The sequence below is a fragment of the Vanacampus margaritifer genome, chromosome 9, assembly GCF_051991255.1.
Source record: "Vanacampus margaritifer isolate UIUO_Vmar chromosome 9, RoL_Vmar_1.0, whole genome shotgun sequence".
NCBI classification, from domain to species: Eukaryota; Metazoa; Chordata; class Actinopteri; order Syngnathiformes; family Syngnathidae; genus Vanacampus; species Vanacampus margaritifer.
This window is the reverse complement of record NC_135440.1, coordinates 16,277,587-16,296,895: the sequence shown is the minus strand read 5'-3', so window position 1 is coordinate 16,296,895 and position 19,309 is coordinate 16,277,587. Positions and strand designations below refer to the sequence as shown.

General features: G+C 38.0%; 2 protein-coding genes across 5 annotated transcripts in view; one reads left to right on the top strand and one right to left on the bottom strand.

Moving 5' to 3' along the window:
* Nucleotides 1-12,372, top strand: part of creb5b (cAMP responsive element binding protein 5b) — a 72,554-nt gene extending 60,182 nt beyond the window's left edge. For 3 of the 4 annotated variants that reach the window (XM_077574901.1, XM_077574900.1, XM_077574902.1), the window contains exons 8-11: nt 2,705-3,061; nt 5,200-5,427; nt 6,403-6,511; nt 8,249-12,372. In XM_077574901.1, the coding sequence (XP_077431027.1) occupies nt 2,705-3,061; nt 5,200-5,427; nt 6,403-6,511; nt 8,249-8,403 (849 nt within the window). In that variant the 3' untranslated portion in view covers nt 8,404-12,372. Of the gene's footprint in view, nt 1-2,704; nt 3,062-5,199; nt 5,428-6,402; nt 6,512-8,234 lie in introns of all 4 variants that reach the window. The other variant, XM_077574903.1, reaches the window with a different exon arrangement.
* Nucleotides 12,373-12,907: 535 nt separating this feature from the next.
* Nucleotides 12,908-18,890, bottom strand: cpvl (carboxypeptidase vitellogenic like). Its single transcript, XM_077574729.1, has 13 exons — nt 18,775-18,890; nt 18,478-18,659; nt 17,473-17,594; nt 16,849-16,966; nt 16,277-16,335; nt 16,124-16,203; nt 15,980-16,046; nt 15,449-15,571; nt 15,251-15,382; nt 15,072-15,170; nt 14,812-14,985; nt 13,479-13,661; nt 12,908-13,403 (listed from the first exon to the last, which is right to left on the bottom strand). Exons 1-13 carry the CDS (start codon nt 18,786-18,788, stop codon nt 13,305-13,307), a joined length of 1,452 nt encoding a protein of 483 aa, XP_077430855.1. The 5' UTR covers nt 18,789-18,890; the 3' UTR covers nt 12,908-13,304.
* Between the last annotated feature and the right edge of the window lie 419 nt (nt 18,891-19,309).

Genomic DNA, 19,309 nt, shown 5'->3' with positions numbered 1-19,309 from the left:
GAACCCTGGATGCTCCGTGGACTTACTGACAGCAGCTGGGAGGAAGGGGGAGGGGAGTTCACAGATGAAAAGTGTGGGATTCATGGCAGTAGCGTTCAAGTCTTTCATTTGCTTACTTTTATTTCAAAAATCATAAATCAAGCAAAATCCAAATGCATTTATGCGTCGCATTAGAGTAGTTTCCTATGCGCAATCACTGAACCCTTCTTGGCTATTCTGGCCACTTGTATGTTTGTGTACTATCTTGTCTTCGTGCCAAGCCTAGAAAAACAAACCTCTTGAGGAAAAGTCAAGCGGGTAAACACAAACAACACAAGAGTGAAGAGCGTCGAGCCGCCGCCTCAGTCACAGCTAAGTAGACCACACGCTTAAGGCAACAAACCTCCTGCTGGGTCAACAGACTGAGACTCGCACCTTGCCAGAGAGCTCATCTCATAAGCGGTCTCTCTCTCTCACACACACACAAAGAGGGAGGTTATTAGCAATATGAAGAGGCAAGATGTGGAATGGGCAATCAGGGAATGTAAAGCGGGAGAATGACAGGACTGAAGGGGAGACAGAGGACAGACTAAGTGCTTTGATTTGTTCCCCACACGTATGGATTTATGGAGCTATTCATCATCTTATCTAGTCGGCGCATGGAGCCATCGTAACTGTTAGTAATCAGCTTGATAAAACATATCAGTTCCTATAAGCCTTTAATGATTTGCTTATGGAGAATGTAGGTTTGGCATTGGACTAAATCCTTGATGACAATGGGATAATTGAGCAATAAATCATCTGAATATATATTTATTTTGAAGGTGGGACTAGTTGTCAGGTATGGAATGGAAATTATAGTTTCATTGTTGAGTCTAACTAACTTCACATTGTGCACTATATCAAACTAAAACAAAAAAGTAGCTTATCTCATTTGCTCCCAAAAATATATAAATACGTTCTATTTTAAATATTGCCATACACCCAAATACGTATATATACGTTTTTTTTTGTTTGTTTTTATGCTAGAGCATACAGAAGGCTTTGACGCAGCCTCTGAACTGAAAAGAATGGTTGGCAGGTGGCAGCAGAGTATAAGAGATCAACTAGGGCCATGTTGCAAAAAGCTCTTTCCCCTTCTGGATATTCACAGATTTGTGAATAATGATGAAATTTAGCTATATTATAATGCTAATTGCTGTAAAACGGAAACAGATAGAATTTTTTTTTTTTATCTGATGAAAGAATATACTCTAATCTTTTTTTTAGTAGGTTCTGTGTTTTTATAGCAATAGTACACAATATTCTGTGGGCCTTGCAAAATCAGTCAAAATTCAGTAAAACAGCCGGGAGCGAAGGGGGTTGCTTCAGTGAAAATGGCTGGGAGCGAATGCGTTAAATGTGCTAGCTCATGTTTAGAAACATAAAATAAGCATATTAATAACACACTCTCAGGACAGTCACTTCAGCAAATGTACACACAGTGGAACCAGGTGAAAAGGGAGCAAAGCTTAGGGGTTTAGGAGCAGGGGTCAAGTTGTTCTATCATGGTGTAGATAGGAAGAGAAATGGAGTAGGAGTTATCGTGACGGAGGAGTTTGTTAGGAACGTCCTGGAGGTTAAAAGAGTGTCAGATAAAGTGATGAGCCTCAAGCTAGGAATGGAAGGTTTGATGGTCAATGTTCTTAGTGGGTATGCGCCACAGGAAGGATGTGAGCTGGAGGAGAAAGAGAACTTTTGGTTGGACGTTGGTGAAATGATGCAGATGTGACAGGCAGGAGGTCTAGAGGAACACCAAAGATAGTATTGCCAACCTCCCCGCAATATCATATCGCGAGGTTCATATCGAGATAAGATTGTATTGTGACATTTGGATATTGTTACGTCCCTACCGGGCTGATATCTGGCCTTATTTTAAGGTATCAGCTGCCATCTTGTGGCCGTTTGTTGATCAGGAACTAGCAATTACAAATTAGAAGAATAGAATATTGCATCCATTTCATGCAATTTAATAAAAAATTTATTGGGATATATAGGTATCTCCTTAAAATTAAAATCATTTTTTTGGGGTGGGGGTGAATGTTTTATGTATCAAAACACTGGTACTGGTGACTACTTAAGAGTTGACAATTAAGTATTCGTAGTGGTATCGAACATCACTAATACTTGTTTTATCCTTAATTTGCTTAAAAGCATCAAAATGCTCAATCTATCAAGATAGTTTTGAATGCTCCCCCATACTTTCTCATGTGGGTTAGTCCATTTTCTTACTATGCAATTGCAGATTTGGTTCAGGAAGAGTGTAGCAAAACAAACTTGTGTAACACTTTTCACCACCAAGACAGATTAAAGCACTCAAAAATGGTAAACAATATTAAATTTTGATTAATGTTTTTTCTCAATTACAGTAAAAGCACTGAAGTGATTTACTTGTTAGCTATTGAAAAATCTTTAAGACGGATTTGAATGACTTTAGCTCAAGGAATAAGGCAATCCTCAAGTTCTACTTTTTACTAAATTAGTTGGGATGTCTTCTTCTGGCCATAAAATTGTATAGATTGACTCAACAGCGCCCCCTTTGGTTTCAGTCAAGTACTACGTTCCATTTTGCTTCAATTGCTTTTAATTTACAGACAATTCCACAATGACCAATTTATAGACTAATCACTTATTCTGTTGATCCCTACTCCAAAGATATGACATAAACCTCCTTCTTTGCACTCAGAGACTGAAGGCTGCACTTTCACACCACCCTGGCGCCATCGCCAACGGCAACATGAACTCCATGGGCCACATGATGGAGATGATGTCGTCGCGGCAGGAGCAAGCCAACCACCATCACATGCACTCGCACTCGCACTCGCACCCGCACCCGCACCCGCACCCGCACCAGCACCTGCAAGCACCTCCCCACGCGTACCAGCACCACGGTCACCACCACCACAACCAAGGCCACGGCCAGGGCGGCCACCATCACCCGCAGGGACACAACCCCCATCACAACTCCCACAATGCCCACCTCCACCCCGGGCACCCACACCAGACATCGCCGCACCACCCGCAGATGCACTCCGCTTCACAGGTAAGATTTCACTTTGGTACTTGCTAGCCATTTGCAGTACACTGCCACCTACTGCTTTGGAGTATTACTGTTTTGTAGTTTAGACAAGATCATAATATTTAGTTCCTTTCGGTTGTGTTACTGTTAATAAAATTAAAAAGTATCAAAAGCATTGACATTTTGATTTTACAATCAATTTTAGAGCATTAACCTCTGATTTTTTAAGTATTGCTTTCAATATTGAGTCACATATCATTAATGAACATAGAGAGCAAAAACCTCATCTACTGAGTTGTTTTTAAGTGAAAATTTGAGGTTAAGAAAAATTATATTCTAACAACAAAGTATAGTATATAGCAGGGATTTTAGGGTAACGTAAATGCAGGACGGGGACACAATTTTTCAACCCTGCTAGTGGGGGGCCACATAAGGCCACACACACTTCCCAGTGTAAGTGCAAAAAAGACATGTCCGCCATCTAGTGGTGATTGGTGATATTACAGCTTAAAATTACATCCAACCCCTGCATATTTGCAGTTCAGGACCCGGGAAATCGCATATATGCGCATTTTTTTTCCTTTTTCAATATATAGTAAGTGAGTAAGCTTTAATTCTATATCGCTTTTCACAGACAGATGTCACAAAGCGCTTCACAAAAAGAGGACAGCCTCGTATAAAGCAATATAAAATATAATGCCATAAAACAAAAAACATTTATACTCTATATATAGACAAACTTATAAAATATATGTATATACAGCATAAATATAAGAGCAGTTAAGGCAAAAAAATAATAAACTACATAAAATAAAATACAATGAAATTTAGTAAAATGCAATAAAAATCTAAAGGTTCTAGAAAGCTTTTAAATTGTAAATTTTTTTAAATGTTTATATTTTTATATATTTTATATATATATTTTTTTAGATTTTTTTAATATATATATACTGTATATATTTTAAATATATAGAATTTTTTGGGTTGTTGACATTTTTTGTGTGAAATGATTCTTGCATGTCGAAGTTGCCCATCCCTGCCCTGGTGTATAGTAATATTCAAATATTATTAAAAAGTAATATTACAAGCATAAATATGGGAACAGTCTTACAATAAGGACAGCGTGCATTGTGTCAAAGCTTTTAGTTTTGCTTCTATTCGTATAACGTTTTATCTCATAGAAAAATATTTTTCTTTTCTTTTACTAAAATAAAATAAGCCTGCAATTAATACTGTACATTATGTTTTCACTCTTCTGTGTATTGCATACATTACTCCGCTTATACAACCAAATTGCTTTTCACTTTTGTTTACAATCTGTCTTTTTTAAATATGTAATTGATATAATCTCTCTACTGTCATAGAGCTTCTTGTCTTATTGTTATCCTTTAAGCAAAGCCAGCTGCAGAGAAAAGTTCATGAAATGAATTTGAATGCTTGTAGGTTTGTTTTATGGAAACTTTGCTCCACACCCGTTGCAAGGACGGAACCATGGCTGACGCCTTCCTGCAAATATATTTGCTTGTATTATGCAAAAATGGCTCACGACATAAATAATAACTTGATTTAAGTCGCTTTGTCCTTGCATTGTCTGATGCCCTTTGCTATATTGGATAACGTATCGTCACGGCATCGGTTGATACCAGTCACCGTGCGCTCCAAATGCGCCATTAAAGCATTAAAACAACACTTTTGATGTATGCTTGGCATGCATTAAAGCGGCTTGTGTTTTCCATACTTCTCATAAAAGTGGTAATGGTCCAAACTGCAAACAGTTGACCTTGCCAAGTATATGTCAAGATCTGCCCGTCCGCGTACACTTGTTGTCTGCTGCTGTTAGTCTGAGTGGAAGTGGGTGGTGGAAAAGTGGCTGACACCTCTTTAACTAGGAAAGCAGCTCGGTGAATCAGCCCAGTCACTCACTCATTCAAGCAGATGTTGTTTTGAGGCCAGTTGGCACACTTAAAATAGCTTTGGGGGGAAATGTATGGACGCTTGTTTGTGTTTGGAGAGCAGCGGGGTGGCTGCTGCAGTCAGGTGTCTGGATGTTTTCCAGCTGTGTCACAAAGATTGCGTCTGTGGTTGCAAGTTGGCAGACGTAAACTGTCTCATTAGAGAGCCGGGTTATGATTAATCCCCCTCCACCCCACTTCATGTTTCAGATGTCTCCTGCCACCCAGCACATGCAGCCGACGCAGACGCTTCATTCCCCGCCCCCGAGCGGCGGCCGGCGCAGGCGAGTCGTGGACGAAGATCCGGACGAACGTCGGCGGAAGTTTCTGGAACGGAATCGAGCGGCGGCGACGCGATGCAGACAAAAGAGGAAAGTGTGGGTGATGTCGTTAGAGAAGAAAGCAGAAGAACTCACGCAGACCAACATGCAGCTTCAGGTATCAACATCAAACAACAGTAAAATGTGTTATTTTACTTTCAAACTCATTTTTGTAATTTGACCAAGAATGTAGGATGCTGGTGCCTACCGCATGATACAAGTGAAGGCTGAAGGTTTTTTTTGACATGCATCTACTTCCACATGATTCATCTGATTCCCATCATTCTAATTTCAACATATTACAAAAATTCACGCCATGAGGGCTAGTACTTTTCACGTTACAAATATTCATAGTTTTTCTGAAATTTAAAATTTTTCACTTAATTCCAATGAGGCCCAATTTTCCCCAAAGGTTGTTTACAGCCATAAAGTCACATTTAATATTACACGTCTACGTCGTTCGAATGTGAAATTTAAATCATTCAGCTCACCTTGTGAACAATTTTGCATATAAGAAAAATCTCCAATTTTTCACCCTCTAAAAATTCTCATATGAAAACATTCTTCTATATTATTCACTCCTTCCTCAACATTACTCGGCCGATTTAAACAATTACAACTCCACCATGTTCAGATCATTCAAGCCATCTCAATTATTATTCCCATTCACAACATTCATTTTTAAAGCCCCCAAATTCTAATATTTACATATTCACCTCCAGTTTCTGCATATAACGACCGATTCCACATTCAACATATTCCGCTCATTTCCGGTCGTAGTATGCCATTCAAAATCATTCTTCATCATTCCACATGCTTCAATTTTTTTCCCTTCAGGCTTTCAGCCTTCATACACAACTTCTCCAGAAAGGGCAGATGTCTATTTTATAACAAAACAAAACACCAACTAAACAAGCAGCTTGTTCTTTTTTTTTTCTTTCTTTAAGGTGTTAAAACTGTCAACAGCCTAATGTTTTACTCTAATAAACAACAAACCAACCTGTATTGCAAGCCTTAAATATACTCATTAAACACAGTCTGTCAGCTGGCTTTTCTGCAGCTTAAATGATGATTCTGTTTGTTTTTATTACAGAATGAAGTGACGATGCTAAAGAACGAGGTGACCCAGCTTAAGCAGCTCCTCCTCACACACAAAGACTGTCCCATCACCACTATGCAAAAAGAGTCCCAAGGTTACCTCAGTGAGTCACACACACACACACACACACACACACACGCACACACACACACACACACACACACACACACACACACACGCGCACAAACTCAAACACACTTCAGTGTTGATAGCACTGCTGTGGAGATGCTTTATTCAGTCAGAAACAAAAGAAGAAATCCCACATCTGAAAGCCGACGTGACAAATACGTCATGAGCTGCATTTTGGTTCCCAGCGTGACATCAAAGCCCCGCCCTTTGATATGGATACGAGACATAATTAGGATAGCGAGCCTCCCCTGTGTGCTTCCAGTGAGGAAAATCAGGCTCATATCCGTCCTGACTGAATGTTTCTTTTGTAAAGGAGAGAGCCTCCTCCCAGACTGGGCGAGGCGTTCATCAATGATTCTTGAGTTGTGCGCACATGTCCACTTAAATAGGAGCATAAGTCATGCTGGTGTGTGTACAGAGACGAGTGATTCTATTTTCCATTTTTGTCTTATCTGTTCATGGTCTGTTTTTACGAGGGAGGCATTTGGGGTGATTATATATTGTTTGAAATATATCTAAAGAAGGTATGTGCAACCTGCAATATGTACAATTCGTCCACGAGAGCATTTGGTCCAAGTCTGCAATGCCATTTTAATATCAAATAAGCATTTCTTCAGTGTGGATTTCTAGTGAAAAAATAAAATAAGATAACGAGAGCGTTTGTAATTCATTTAATGCTAATAATTGCATTTTAATAAAATCATACATAGCAGCAAAAATTGGCCTTTTTGGAGGGAGGGGTATTTGAATGTCTTTGTCTTACTTTGTAATTAGTTGTAATTTCTGATGGTATGATAATGGTGAGCAATTATATTGTGGTATTAAAATTGAACACAATCCATGTTATTTTTAAATGAAATATTGAATATTTGGCCCAGAAGAATCCGTTCTTATTATTATTTAATTGTTCTTAGTAAGTCGCATTGTCCTAATTACTAAGTGAACTATTTTTAAAGAAAGAACCGTGGGCTACTCATGTCGCCCTTGGGGCTAAATAGTACCTGCTGGCACAATTTTTATTTTATTTTTAAGGGAGAAACCTTAACCACGGTAAACCGCCAAACCGGTCATGCCTAGTTGTAATGTGTCAATGTGTTAAAAGATTATGATGATAATAATAATAATAATAGTAAAATAATAATAATACAATCGCCCAAAACGGCAGATTTTTGTCAATTTTAAAATAGCTAGTATGACATTTTTTTAGTACCAAAGATATTTTAAGAATTCCAAAAAGGACATCAGTTTCTTTAAATTATCTTCATTTTTTAAAGATATCAATATTTCAGATTTTTGACAATTAATTGATTGATAATTAAAGTACTTTGACAGTTTACGAAATGTATTTTGGATCGTTACTAGAAGTAGTTATTGGACTTTGACATTACCTGTTTTTGCGCTTACAACTCATTTTGCCAAATTTTCTGAATTTCCGTGATAATGATTGCCGCCTTTCACGCCTCATAAAATTTGTAGCATAAAGAGAAAATCAATGTTATAAACTTAAGTCTTATTAGCACTTTTTTATAAGCGATAATTTGGGGCATCTCAATTTTGGGAGGGAAAAATTTCATTTTCAGACTCACTCAAAATACCTGAAAACTGTTGAAACGCCCGACACCAAATGTGTGTAATATGTAATCGGCCAGATGATGAATCGGTCGGGCCATAACCAGAAGCTGATTTACCATCCCCAGTCATGTGTCCGTAGGTCCAGAGAGCAGCCCAGCGGGAAGTCCATCTCCAGCTTGTACGCAGCAGCAGGTCATTCAGCACAACACCATCACCACCTCCACCACCACCGTAGGGGGCAGCAGCGTGCACGGACAAGCCAACAGCCGAACAGACATTAACCCCATCCACTAGGGCAGCAGATAGACTGGACAGCCCTGGTGGCCGCCCCTCAACACCTCCCTTCGCCCCAACACACCTCAGCTTTCTGAGGCTGTCCGGGTGCACACATCGCCCACCACCACCTTCCTAACCCCCCCTATCAAGAAAAACCTCAAAGGCCTCCAAGGCTGTTCTTTTTACAGTAGCCATGGTATGTATTTTTATAGATCTTATTCCTTCCTTCCTATAATGTGTACATGTTTGACGGTTTGTTGCCTTTTTTTTTCTTTTTTACATTTGCGTTTGTGAGTTACGTCGGCAGCGTTGCTATCGATTTTTTATTTTTTTTTTGCCCAGTGTAGCGGTACAAAATGGACCAAAGCGTTCATGTAACACGAGGGAAGAGACTGGAGGCTTTCATCTCTTAAACTTTCTCTATTTCACCCATGGACGTATTTCCTATGTAGGCACCAACATGTTCTTACAACTATTTAGTAGAAAACTAGTGGGACCCATTACCATATGATGCAGTTCTTTCCAGAGCAGTTAGTGACCAGTTTTGTTGGATTGGAAACAAAATTCCATGTTCAAAATTGAGAGTCAGACTTTCACATCTTTGTACAACAAAAACTACAAAATTCTCGTGAGAACACGTTTGGACACTGCATCAAATACATTTAGGTCCAGAAGTATTTCGGCAATGACATTTTTTGATTTGTCTATAGACACTACTGAAGTGGATATTAAAACAATCAATAAGTGATTGAATTGTAGATTTTAATTAATTATTTTCACAAAAATATGGTAAATTGGTGCCTTGACTTATTAGTGACGCCGCTGTCGCGCTTTCTGTTTTCCCAGATAGGAGAAAAATTGATGAGCAATTAGTGTGAATATAGTGAACTATTTAAAAAAAAAAATGTTTAAAAAAGAGCCTTCAAGCTGGTTATTGTCACTCCCAGTTGCAATTTATTATCAATCTGAACCTAAAACAATGTTGTTGTTGTTTTTTAACCAATCATATAACTTTAGCCTAGTCTGCTAGCTTAATGCGAACCCACGATGCAATCACGATCTTCTTTGTTTATGTCTGTCTGTATTATACCGCCCCCTGGTGGCCAATGGTGTGTGAGTAGATTAATGGCATTTCCATGCATTACAAATGGTAAGTCTTGGCGGTTATGAAGACAAACGTTCAGATAGCAGGACGCTACATAAAATAGCTAATGCCATATTTTTGTGAAGTCTCTTGTTCCCATTCCAGTGGTGTATAAAAGCAAAACAATCAGCATTACTCTATTATTGTTTAATTGTACTTTTGGACCTGAATGTAAATCTGCACGGCGCAATGGTGTTGCCTGGAAATAAATCCCCACTATGGGCTATAGCTGATCATCCTTTCCTTCCCTATCAGACTGTTAACATCATTGCTGCCAGTCTTAAGAAGAAATCGTATGAACTTCATCACGATGGTAATAGCATCTAGTGCTCAAGGGACGAGCAATACAGCGCAGTGTGGATCGTGATCAAATATGTCCGCCAAATATGTGAACACTGTGATAAGCGGCGAGGCAGCTTAAGAGTCCCAACAATCTCCTCCAGGACCACCCCAAGCTTTAACTCCGTTTTTACAAAGTCCTCCGAGGGCCATGATACATTTATGACAAAATATGATGCAACGATCAAGCAAATGTGTATTATTACATATTATGAGCACTTTTTTTTATTTTTATAACAACTCCTCTGAGGGTTTTATTCATTTTTAGACTTGCATGGAAGGTCGGATCGAATCCGCATATGGATAATAAAGGGCACGCCCACGCAAGAAGACATCTCTGTAATCCATAACTGGTATGATTTTATATTTCTAAAAGAAGAGCAATTTATGCCAGTGATTTCCCAAATGTCACAATGTGCCTCGGTTATTTTGTTCTGGCAATCTTTTTTGACTTGTATCTATTTCAGCCTCATTATGCTATTGATAGTTTTGCCTCTTATTGGCTTTTGTCTGTGTTTTTCTTTTTCATTATCTTCATTAATCTTTCTCAGGCCTTTTTTTTTCTGTTTTGTACTCAATGGCGACATACTGTATGCTCTCCCTTCAGAGGAAACAGGAACTTTTCTTCCATTTTGTGACTAGGAATGTCAACGTGAGCACCCTAAAGCACTGTGTTGTACAGTACGGTCAAGCAGAGCTGTCTATGCACTTTGTCCTCTGCAGTGCCAGAGGGTCGAATAGCCATATTTGAAAAAATGAAATAAAATAAAATAAAAACTTCCCCCTTTTTTTTTTTTTTTACTACACCAGCGAAAAACGTATTTAGCTATTGGTCTCAGTTAAAGGAAGTTTACTTGTGAAGCAAAATTCTTCCGTTACTATCTTGCCTCACGTCTTAACTTTTTGCAGTAGTGAGTGCAGGAGAGAAGTTTCTCCTGAGAAAAGGGCTTTGTTTCACCTTTCAACCCTCGCTTCTTGATGATTACACCAGTGGTTCTCAAACTGGGCTACGGTCCGGGAGTTGTAGCTTGGGGGTCCGCAAAATAATTTGCAATAAATTATATACAGTAATTCAATAAAGTGCAAACCTCCAGTTGGGGGACGGCACGCCAATAAAATAAATATAATAAAGCAATTACTCATGACTAGCTTATTTTTTTATTACACTGGGAACAATTTGAATTGTTTTTTTTTGTGTGTTTTTTTAGTATTAAAAACAAAATTCTCCACAACTTAAGCAAAATTACAATGATTGTAATGTAGTAAGAATAACTTAATTGTTGTAAGATTGCAAATATTTTATCCCAAAAATACATATTTGTTCTTGTAATTAAAAATAATAATAATACAAGCAAAAGTCAACTCAAAAAGTTATTTATTTTTATTTTTTTTACCATAACATGTTTTCCGAAGCCCCACTAATCAAAACACTGTATTTTGATTAATATTGCATTTGTGGAATATGAATTAAGTACCATTTTGCCACTCACTGTTGACTGAAAATGACATCACAGTTACTCAGGGTTTTGGTAACGAACAATCGGGGCTCAGCTGCAAAATTTACGTGACCAAACTCAGAAAACAGGTGAGCCATAATTGGTTGTTACCTGAGCAACTGTGATGTCATTTTCAGTCAACAGCAAGTGGGCAAAATGGCCGCCATTTTTACACCAAAAAAAAGGTTATGACATTACAACTTTTTCTGTAAAACTACCAATTTGTTCTCTTAGTATTATGATTTTTTTTTTTTATTAAAAAATATAATAAAATACTGTCAAATTCATATGTAATTTTGGGATACAGTGAAAGTTTCCCTGGACCCACAAGGTTTGAGAATCCCTGGATTAGAACATTCCAAATCAAGCCCGTTTGCGATAATTCAACTGGACTCATTCGGAAGATGTCACTATGGGTGGGGAACCTTTCTAGTTTTAGTCCTCAGGGCAATGCAGTACTAAAAAAAAAAGTGTTCATTATTATAGATTATATTTGTGGGCCTTTAAAAAAATATAAATTAAAAAGTTGTTTTTATTTGGAATTCCATGGCAGGTTGTATCAAATGCTCTCTGGATGTTGGTTCCTCCACCCCTGCACTCAGATAAAGTTCAGGAAAAAAAAAAGAAGCTACGTGTTGCTTTATATGCAAAGAAAAAAAATAACTTCAGTGCGACTGTTTGTGTAAAGAATAATTCTTATGGGTTAAAACTTGTCTAATTTTAAGTGTAAAACTATAAATATTGTACATAAGACCATGAATTTCTATAATCATGTACATGTAATGCAACTACCTTTCTTTTTGAAGGGAATACATGTGTGGCACATGTGTGTAAATAATGTTTGCATACAGCACCTGTTGCCTTTTGTCATACGTCGAGGCTCATTTCAGCGCTTAAAAACGTTGTTTATATGTCATGAACTGACCCTGAACCCTTGCCTGCATAACTTTGTACATTTTCTGTGTCCTCATGTCGGCTTGTTTTGGCCATTTGTACAGATGTTCAACATTATCGCTGCAGTTACATTCAGAAAATAAAGCACTTGCTCTGCAACTTGCAGCTAAGAGACTTGCCTGAGTTGATTTCATAACTAGGTAAGTGGAAAAGTGCAAAACAAAATCATTCCAGTTGGTCTTTGTGACATAACAGCTCATTAATAGAGTCTAAAAAAAATTATATATTTTTTAATTGTGTTCTCTAATACATTAAACCTCTATTTAACTTTCAGACGTAACAGTAATTGTGTACAAATGAAACCCTAGTAATGGGCATAATAATGTTTGTACTTATTTCATTACTTTTCTTGTATGTTTTCTGACATGTGGATTGTGAAATTTCACATCTTCATCAAGGCAATTTGATCAGATGCTGATTCTAAAAGAAGCCGACTGGATGGTCGTCTTGGTGAATTGTTGAAAAAAAAAATGCGCACACTGCCCCCTCGTGGTTATTATGGTTACTACACTTGGTATATCTCAATACTGTACTTTTAACAGATTGTTTGATTATACACAAAACCATGCCCAGATATTACATACACAGCTGTTTTTTTTAAGTGACTTTTATTTTATGGCAATTCAAGTTGAAAACAGATTCTTTACATTTTGTGTTTGGAGGGAATTTTTTAAAAAATCAATTCAATACTGTCATGCTGTCTTGAGTTAAAAAAAAAAATTAGCCACAGTCAAAAATAATTTCAAACAATTCTATTTAAAATGATCAGTAAGAGTGATGTTTAGAAAACACTGACAAAAACATATTATTAGCAATACATATTAAAAGGCATTGTGTAAAATTCCATTTTTAAGACGAAGTGATTGGAAATGAGAACCTAAAAAAAAGAACGCCATGTTTGAATGCAATGTTATGATTAGCAGCAATAATAAAAAGAAGAACCTGATTTGCATACACTCATCAAAGTGGTTGATCATCTGAGCTTTTCATATCCAGCCTCGTGTTGACAAAAACCTGTCAATCATGTCAAAAGACCTCGCCGGCTGGTCGTAAGGCAAAATATGTCCACCTCCTCTGATGATGACCTGCGTGATCAAAAACCACAATTTAAAGCCATCTGTTTATGAAGTTGTTTTAGTAGGAGTAGGTCATGAGCCCACCTGGTAGAACTCTCCCACTTGTCTGACATAACCGGCCACCTCCGTGTCCTCGGGCTGCAGTTTCCAAGGAAAGCGCGGGGCCGTCCTGTAGTCGTCCACTCCGGTCCAGTTGACGGTGGGCAGGAACCGCTCGGTCAAAGGAGCCGCCACGATCACGTCCAGCTGCCCGCTGTAGATCAACACCTGAGGATGACAGGGAAGTCAGGGGTGGGCCAAATAAATTTTGCCAACGGGAATCCTAACGATGAGCGCCAGAGACAGAAATCAACGTCAATTAAATTTTATTTTAAAAAAGGAAATAGTAAAGTCTTGTCCAGCCCTGGTTTGAGCATTAATCATTCACTGCAATTAACGTCTATAAACCTAAAAAAATCATTTTAACTATTTCTATTAGTTTAACATTTTATCCACTTTTGTTAACAAGAGACATTTTTTTAATAATCTTTTTTTGTTGTTGAAAAGAAAAGAAAATATTATTAAAAATTAGGGCGATTATTTTTCTTTAATTATAATTAATCGCATGACTTCACTAGTTAACTCACGATTAATCACAAATTTTATATCTGTTCTAAATGTACAATAAAAAAAAATCTAGGTTTTCATACTCTTAACAAAAGTGGGAAAAAATGTTAAAACTAATAGAAATACTTCAAATGAATTTTTGATGTCTATAGCCGTCAATGGCAGTGAATGAGTTAAAAGGGAGTCAAGTCAAGTCAAGTCAACTTCATTTATATAGCACCTTATCATGTAAAAAACTCAAAAGTGCTTTACACACACATACACACAAAAAGGCATTTTTCTCCATCTCAGGCGCCGGCCATTTTGCCACTTCCTCTTGACTGATGATGGCATCCCAGCTGCTCAGGGCTCAGGCAATGACCAATCACAGCTCACCTGTTTCCTGAAGCTGAGATGTGATTGGCTGTTACGTGAGACCTGAGCAACGGTGATGTCATTTTCACTCGACAGCAAGTGGCAAAATGGCCCCCTTCTGATATAAATAAAAACTGCTGGATTTTGCTGCTTAACTAATTTTCTTATTACCCAGAATACCATATTTAGACTAGTAGAGCTGCATAGAAAATATTATTGTTATTGTCTAGAATTTTTTTGGGTGTTGACTTCCCTTTTAACAAAAAAAAAAAACATGAATTATGGCCAGCAGATGGCAGCATTGGGCCGCTTGAACATAGCATGTCTAGCAACTAGTAGTTCTTGTCACGTTACATCTACTATGAGTGTCACAAAGAGAAAATATGAGAAAGACTATTTAAATCTAGGCCTTTATTATTATTATTATTATTTATGTTTATTGTGTTGAAGTCCTCACCTTGTAGTTGTCCATGAGCACACCCAGCCAGGGTTTGATGCTCTTCATCACATCCTGCATCAGGTGCTTCTCCACCTGTGAGCCGTCATGGAATTCCAGGTTGCCCACGTGGATGGCGCGCCGCACCTTGGGGAGCGTGACGAACGTGGAAAAGTACTCCTGGTCTTCGGGTTCCTGACGTAAAACATACAAATGTATCTAAAAAATTATATCGATATAAAGAAAACGACTGTTTTGATGACGGGTCATTTTCTTAGTACCCGACATAACATGTAGTTGAAGTAATTTGTGCAGCCCGTTGCGTTCTGGAAGAAGGAAGGGTACGAAGTCAGATCGCCGTTCAGCAAGCTGTCGAAAACCTGACATGAGACAGGACAGAGGAATGATGTTCAAAATGCATCGACTTCATGTACAGGTTACAAATGACATCGTAGTGTACCTCAAAAGCCTCCACCCACTTCTGCTGCTGGATGAGCTCCACCCCCAAGTCGGTCTGCTTGTTGACGTACTGTTTCTGGCCTTCATCGATCATGCCCGTTTGGTATAAAAACTCCCCGTAGCCGCCCAGCATCTGCGCGATGTGACAACGTTACATTCCCGTGCACCACGTGCGACACTGGCGTCGACGGATACGCACCATTTCGGGGTCGCACAGGCCGTCGCCGATGGCCATGCCCTTGAAGTTGATTTTGACCTTGGCGGTGGGGTTGTTTTTATGGATGTAATAAGAGATGGCAGGAACGTACTTGCCTGCATACGACTGCAGAGACAACGATTTCAAAATATTATCATGTATTTTGGGATATTCCAGCCACTGATGAAAACAACAAACTCCTAGAGCAGGCGTTTGCGCAAAGCCAGGCTGCACTGGAACTAATCAACCTGAAAGCTTTATCCCGCTCAGAAGAATCCGCTGAATTAAGCTTTTGTTGATGCCGAGTACCCGTGCAGCCCTCCAGATAGGCTTTCCCTGTTTTGCGCAAATGCCTGCTCTAGGAGTTTGACATAACGTCAACTAAAACTGGAGTTAAAATAGGTAGGATGCCTAACTCATAACTATACTATACATGTTTGTATTCTCAAACAACAGCATGTATTCTCATAAACTGTCAATTACTGCGAGCAATTTTATTTTATTTTTTTTACTAAAGAAATTCCAAAGACTTGCCTCTCCAGTCGCATAGAAGGCATTGGACTGGTACTCGGGAAAGAGCTGGAAAAACTGTATCAAAGCACTTGGAAAGCAAGAGAATCCCCAAAATTAAGTCCAAGCAAATTCAAGCAATGTAATAAATGGAAGCAAGTGTTGCACCTGTACAGATCTCTGCCAACGTCATCCTGATTCTGAGCATAACCCCGGTCGTCGTCGGTAAAGCTGAAGCCTGTTCCCACCTGCAACAGAAAAACAAACCAAAGGCTATTTTAAATGTTCAATAAAGTGTACGCGTCTAAACACAATACTTACTGGATTGTCAATGTATAACACGGAATATTTCAAGGTCCAGGCGTAATCCCGCAGGTTCACTGCAATGACACAAAAGTTATGAATTACAAATAAACAATAGCTGTTTTTTATCATTTTCAATCAGACTTTAGTCAAATAAATTTTCTTAATTCAAATCAAATCGATTGAACATCCATTGAAAAATATTCTAAAATTGACGTCTTATCTAGTTGTTCATTTACAGCACATACCAGTTAAAATGATAACTCAGGCAACACGCATGCTATAATCCTGATTGTAAAAATCACATGCTGCTTGCGGACACCGTCAGACCACTGCACAACATTCAAGTACACTCGTATGATTTGGCAATATAACATTCATGACAGCCTGCGTGCTGATATCACAACCATTAGATGATAGATTGTTTACATTTGGATCTGTATGGACTTTAGCCAGATGACATTGAATTTTGGACTAAATAGAACACAAGAATGCCACAGAAAGAAAAGGAAAGATATATTTTTATTTGATTTCTCTGAATATTGAGATTTTTTTTTTAAATCAAGCAAAGACGGTAGTCTTTGACTTACCCGTCATGTTCTTGTAAACCACATAAGGTCCGTGTTCCACGAAGAGGCCGAACATGGAGGTCCCTCCAGGGCCCCCTTGCAGCCACAGCAGGACGGGGGCATTTTCGTTACGGGATGGCTGGAAGAGACACGCAAAAATAATGTGGTAAGATTTCAGCACCATCTTGTGGTTGTTGTATAGCAGGATTTCACCCCCTATATAAAACATCTTATTTTTAGCCTTGCATACTTTTTTTTAATCTGTTATTTATTTTTACTCTATTCTATTTTATTGTTATAGCTTGCTGTTATTTGTTACATTTATTTTCTATCTTATATATTATTTAGTACTCTTAGTTATTTATTTATTTACTTAGAAGCACTTTTTAGTATATGGTTTTATTCTATTTCTTTTATATATATATATATATACTTCAGTGTTTCCTCACTAGATGGCGTTTCTTACATTCGCTCTGTGCCTTGCCTGTTGTTTTTTTCTTCAGGGGGTGGAAGGGAATCGATTGGTGTTTTTGATTTTCGTTGTGTTTGTTCTCTTTCTTTTTTTACTTCTTTGTTTTGTGTGTGAAGCACCTTGTGTTGCTTTTAAAGTATGCAAATTTGCAGTTAGTAGTGGTTTGACTTTACCATGAGTGCAGGGAAGAACCAGAAGAAGAGGTTACTGTTATATTCCTTGTTGACAGTGAGGTAGCCGGCATAACTCTTCACGTTTTTGCCAGGCAGCTCTCCAACTATACTCAATTTCCTGGCTGGAACAAACAAACAAACAAACAACAACATGAAGATTATTTAAGATCAGTCAGCAAATCTCAAAAACTGTTTAATTCATTTCAGTAATTCCCCCAAAATTCCACAGTTTTTACAAGAAAATGTTCAAATTTCACACACACACACACACACACACACACACACACACACACACACACACACACACACACACACACACACACACACACACACACACACACACACACACACACACACATAACTCCTTCCACATTTCTTGACTGATTCAAACCGTTCTAACTTCAAAACATTCATTGTATTTAGGAGCCTCTTGGGAACTATTATTCACATTCCCTATTGCACAATACATTGTAATAGCTGTCCTACGGTAATGTTGATATGATTTTTAAAATTTTGGAAAATTGTTCTTGAAGTCATTTTCTGTTGGTTGGCAGCTTTGCAATTAGTCAATGGTTTTATTTTCATTTTATAGGTATATTAAAATATACTTTATTGAAATCTTTGATTGGTAACATAATTTTCAATAGGATACTTAAATATTAAAATATTTCTTAGCGGCAGCTTTACATTCAACAGTCCCACTATATTGTTGTAGAGTATTTTTAATTGGTAAATAATTTAATTTATAGTTTAATAAAACTGCCACAAAAAAATGCTAAAAATTGAAAATTTGCTACTCAAACGAGGTAATTGATTAACGAAACTGCTGTTAAAAAAAGTTATACAGTATATATTTGGAGCCTTGAAGTGACCTTACCATTTCAATACTTTTGGAGGGGACTGCATTTACTTCCTTCCAAGTTTCACTTTCCACACTTCAAGAATTCAATTGATCCCCCCAACATTTTACATTGTCGAGTTGTGTAACGACAGCTGCACATCTACCTTCGTCAATGGCTCCCTTCTCCAGGTAAGGAGTGAGAAAAAGAGGAGATCCGGGGTCCACGCCGTTGAGGCTGCTGACATTAAGTGACTTTCGGCAGAAAAAGAACGAGCATCTGCGTGCTTGGATTGGAACCAGAGCTGCCCACAGTAGTAACAGGACACCCACTGTTTCCATCCACGCTCTGCAATTGTTTACAAGTCAGCACGAACGTTAGACGCGCTCACATTTCAACACGCATGTTGTTAACTGATTTAAAAATAAAAAATAATATTATTCAATTATTTGTTCAAACTCACCTCATGATGTTCATGATTTTCAGCAAACCAGTTCTTCAGTCATCTGAAAGTGGATCCACAGTCACATGATCAGCTCAAACGAAACCTCACGTGATCACTAAAGGACCACGTGATCAAAACCATTTTCCATTTTACCCTGAGCGCTTCCTTACAGGACTCCTACTCATATGATTTGACACAATATGTACTTTTATTTGGACGGAACTGATTGGGAAAATAATCATGATACTGAATCCTTCGTTTTATATGGCCCACACGACACAGCAGAGTGGGGGGTTTAGCTTGTTGTTCTGTGTAAACTGGAGACTGTACACTTTGAAGTAAAAGTGCACTGATGTCAAACTTGCGATTCTCATTAGCATTTTATTTAGTGTATAAATTAGGCCCTCCACAAAATACCAAACATTGATCATTATTGGAGGGGTCTACACTTATGTTGACATTTATGAGCATTTTTTTTTTCATGGTTAATTAAAATGTTTCAGCTCATTTATCTCATTAAATAAATATTCCTTTAATATATTCGAAATATATT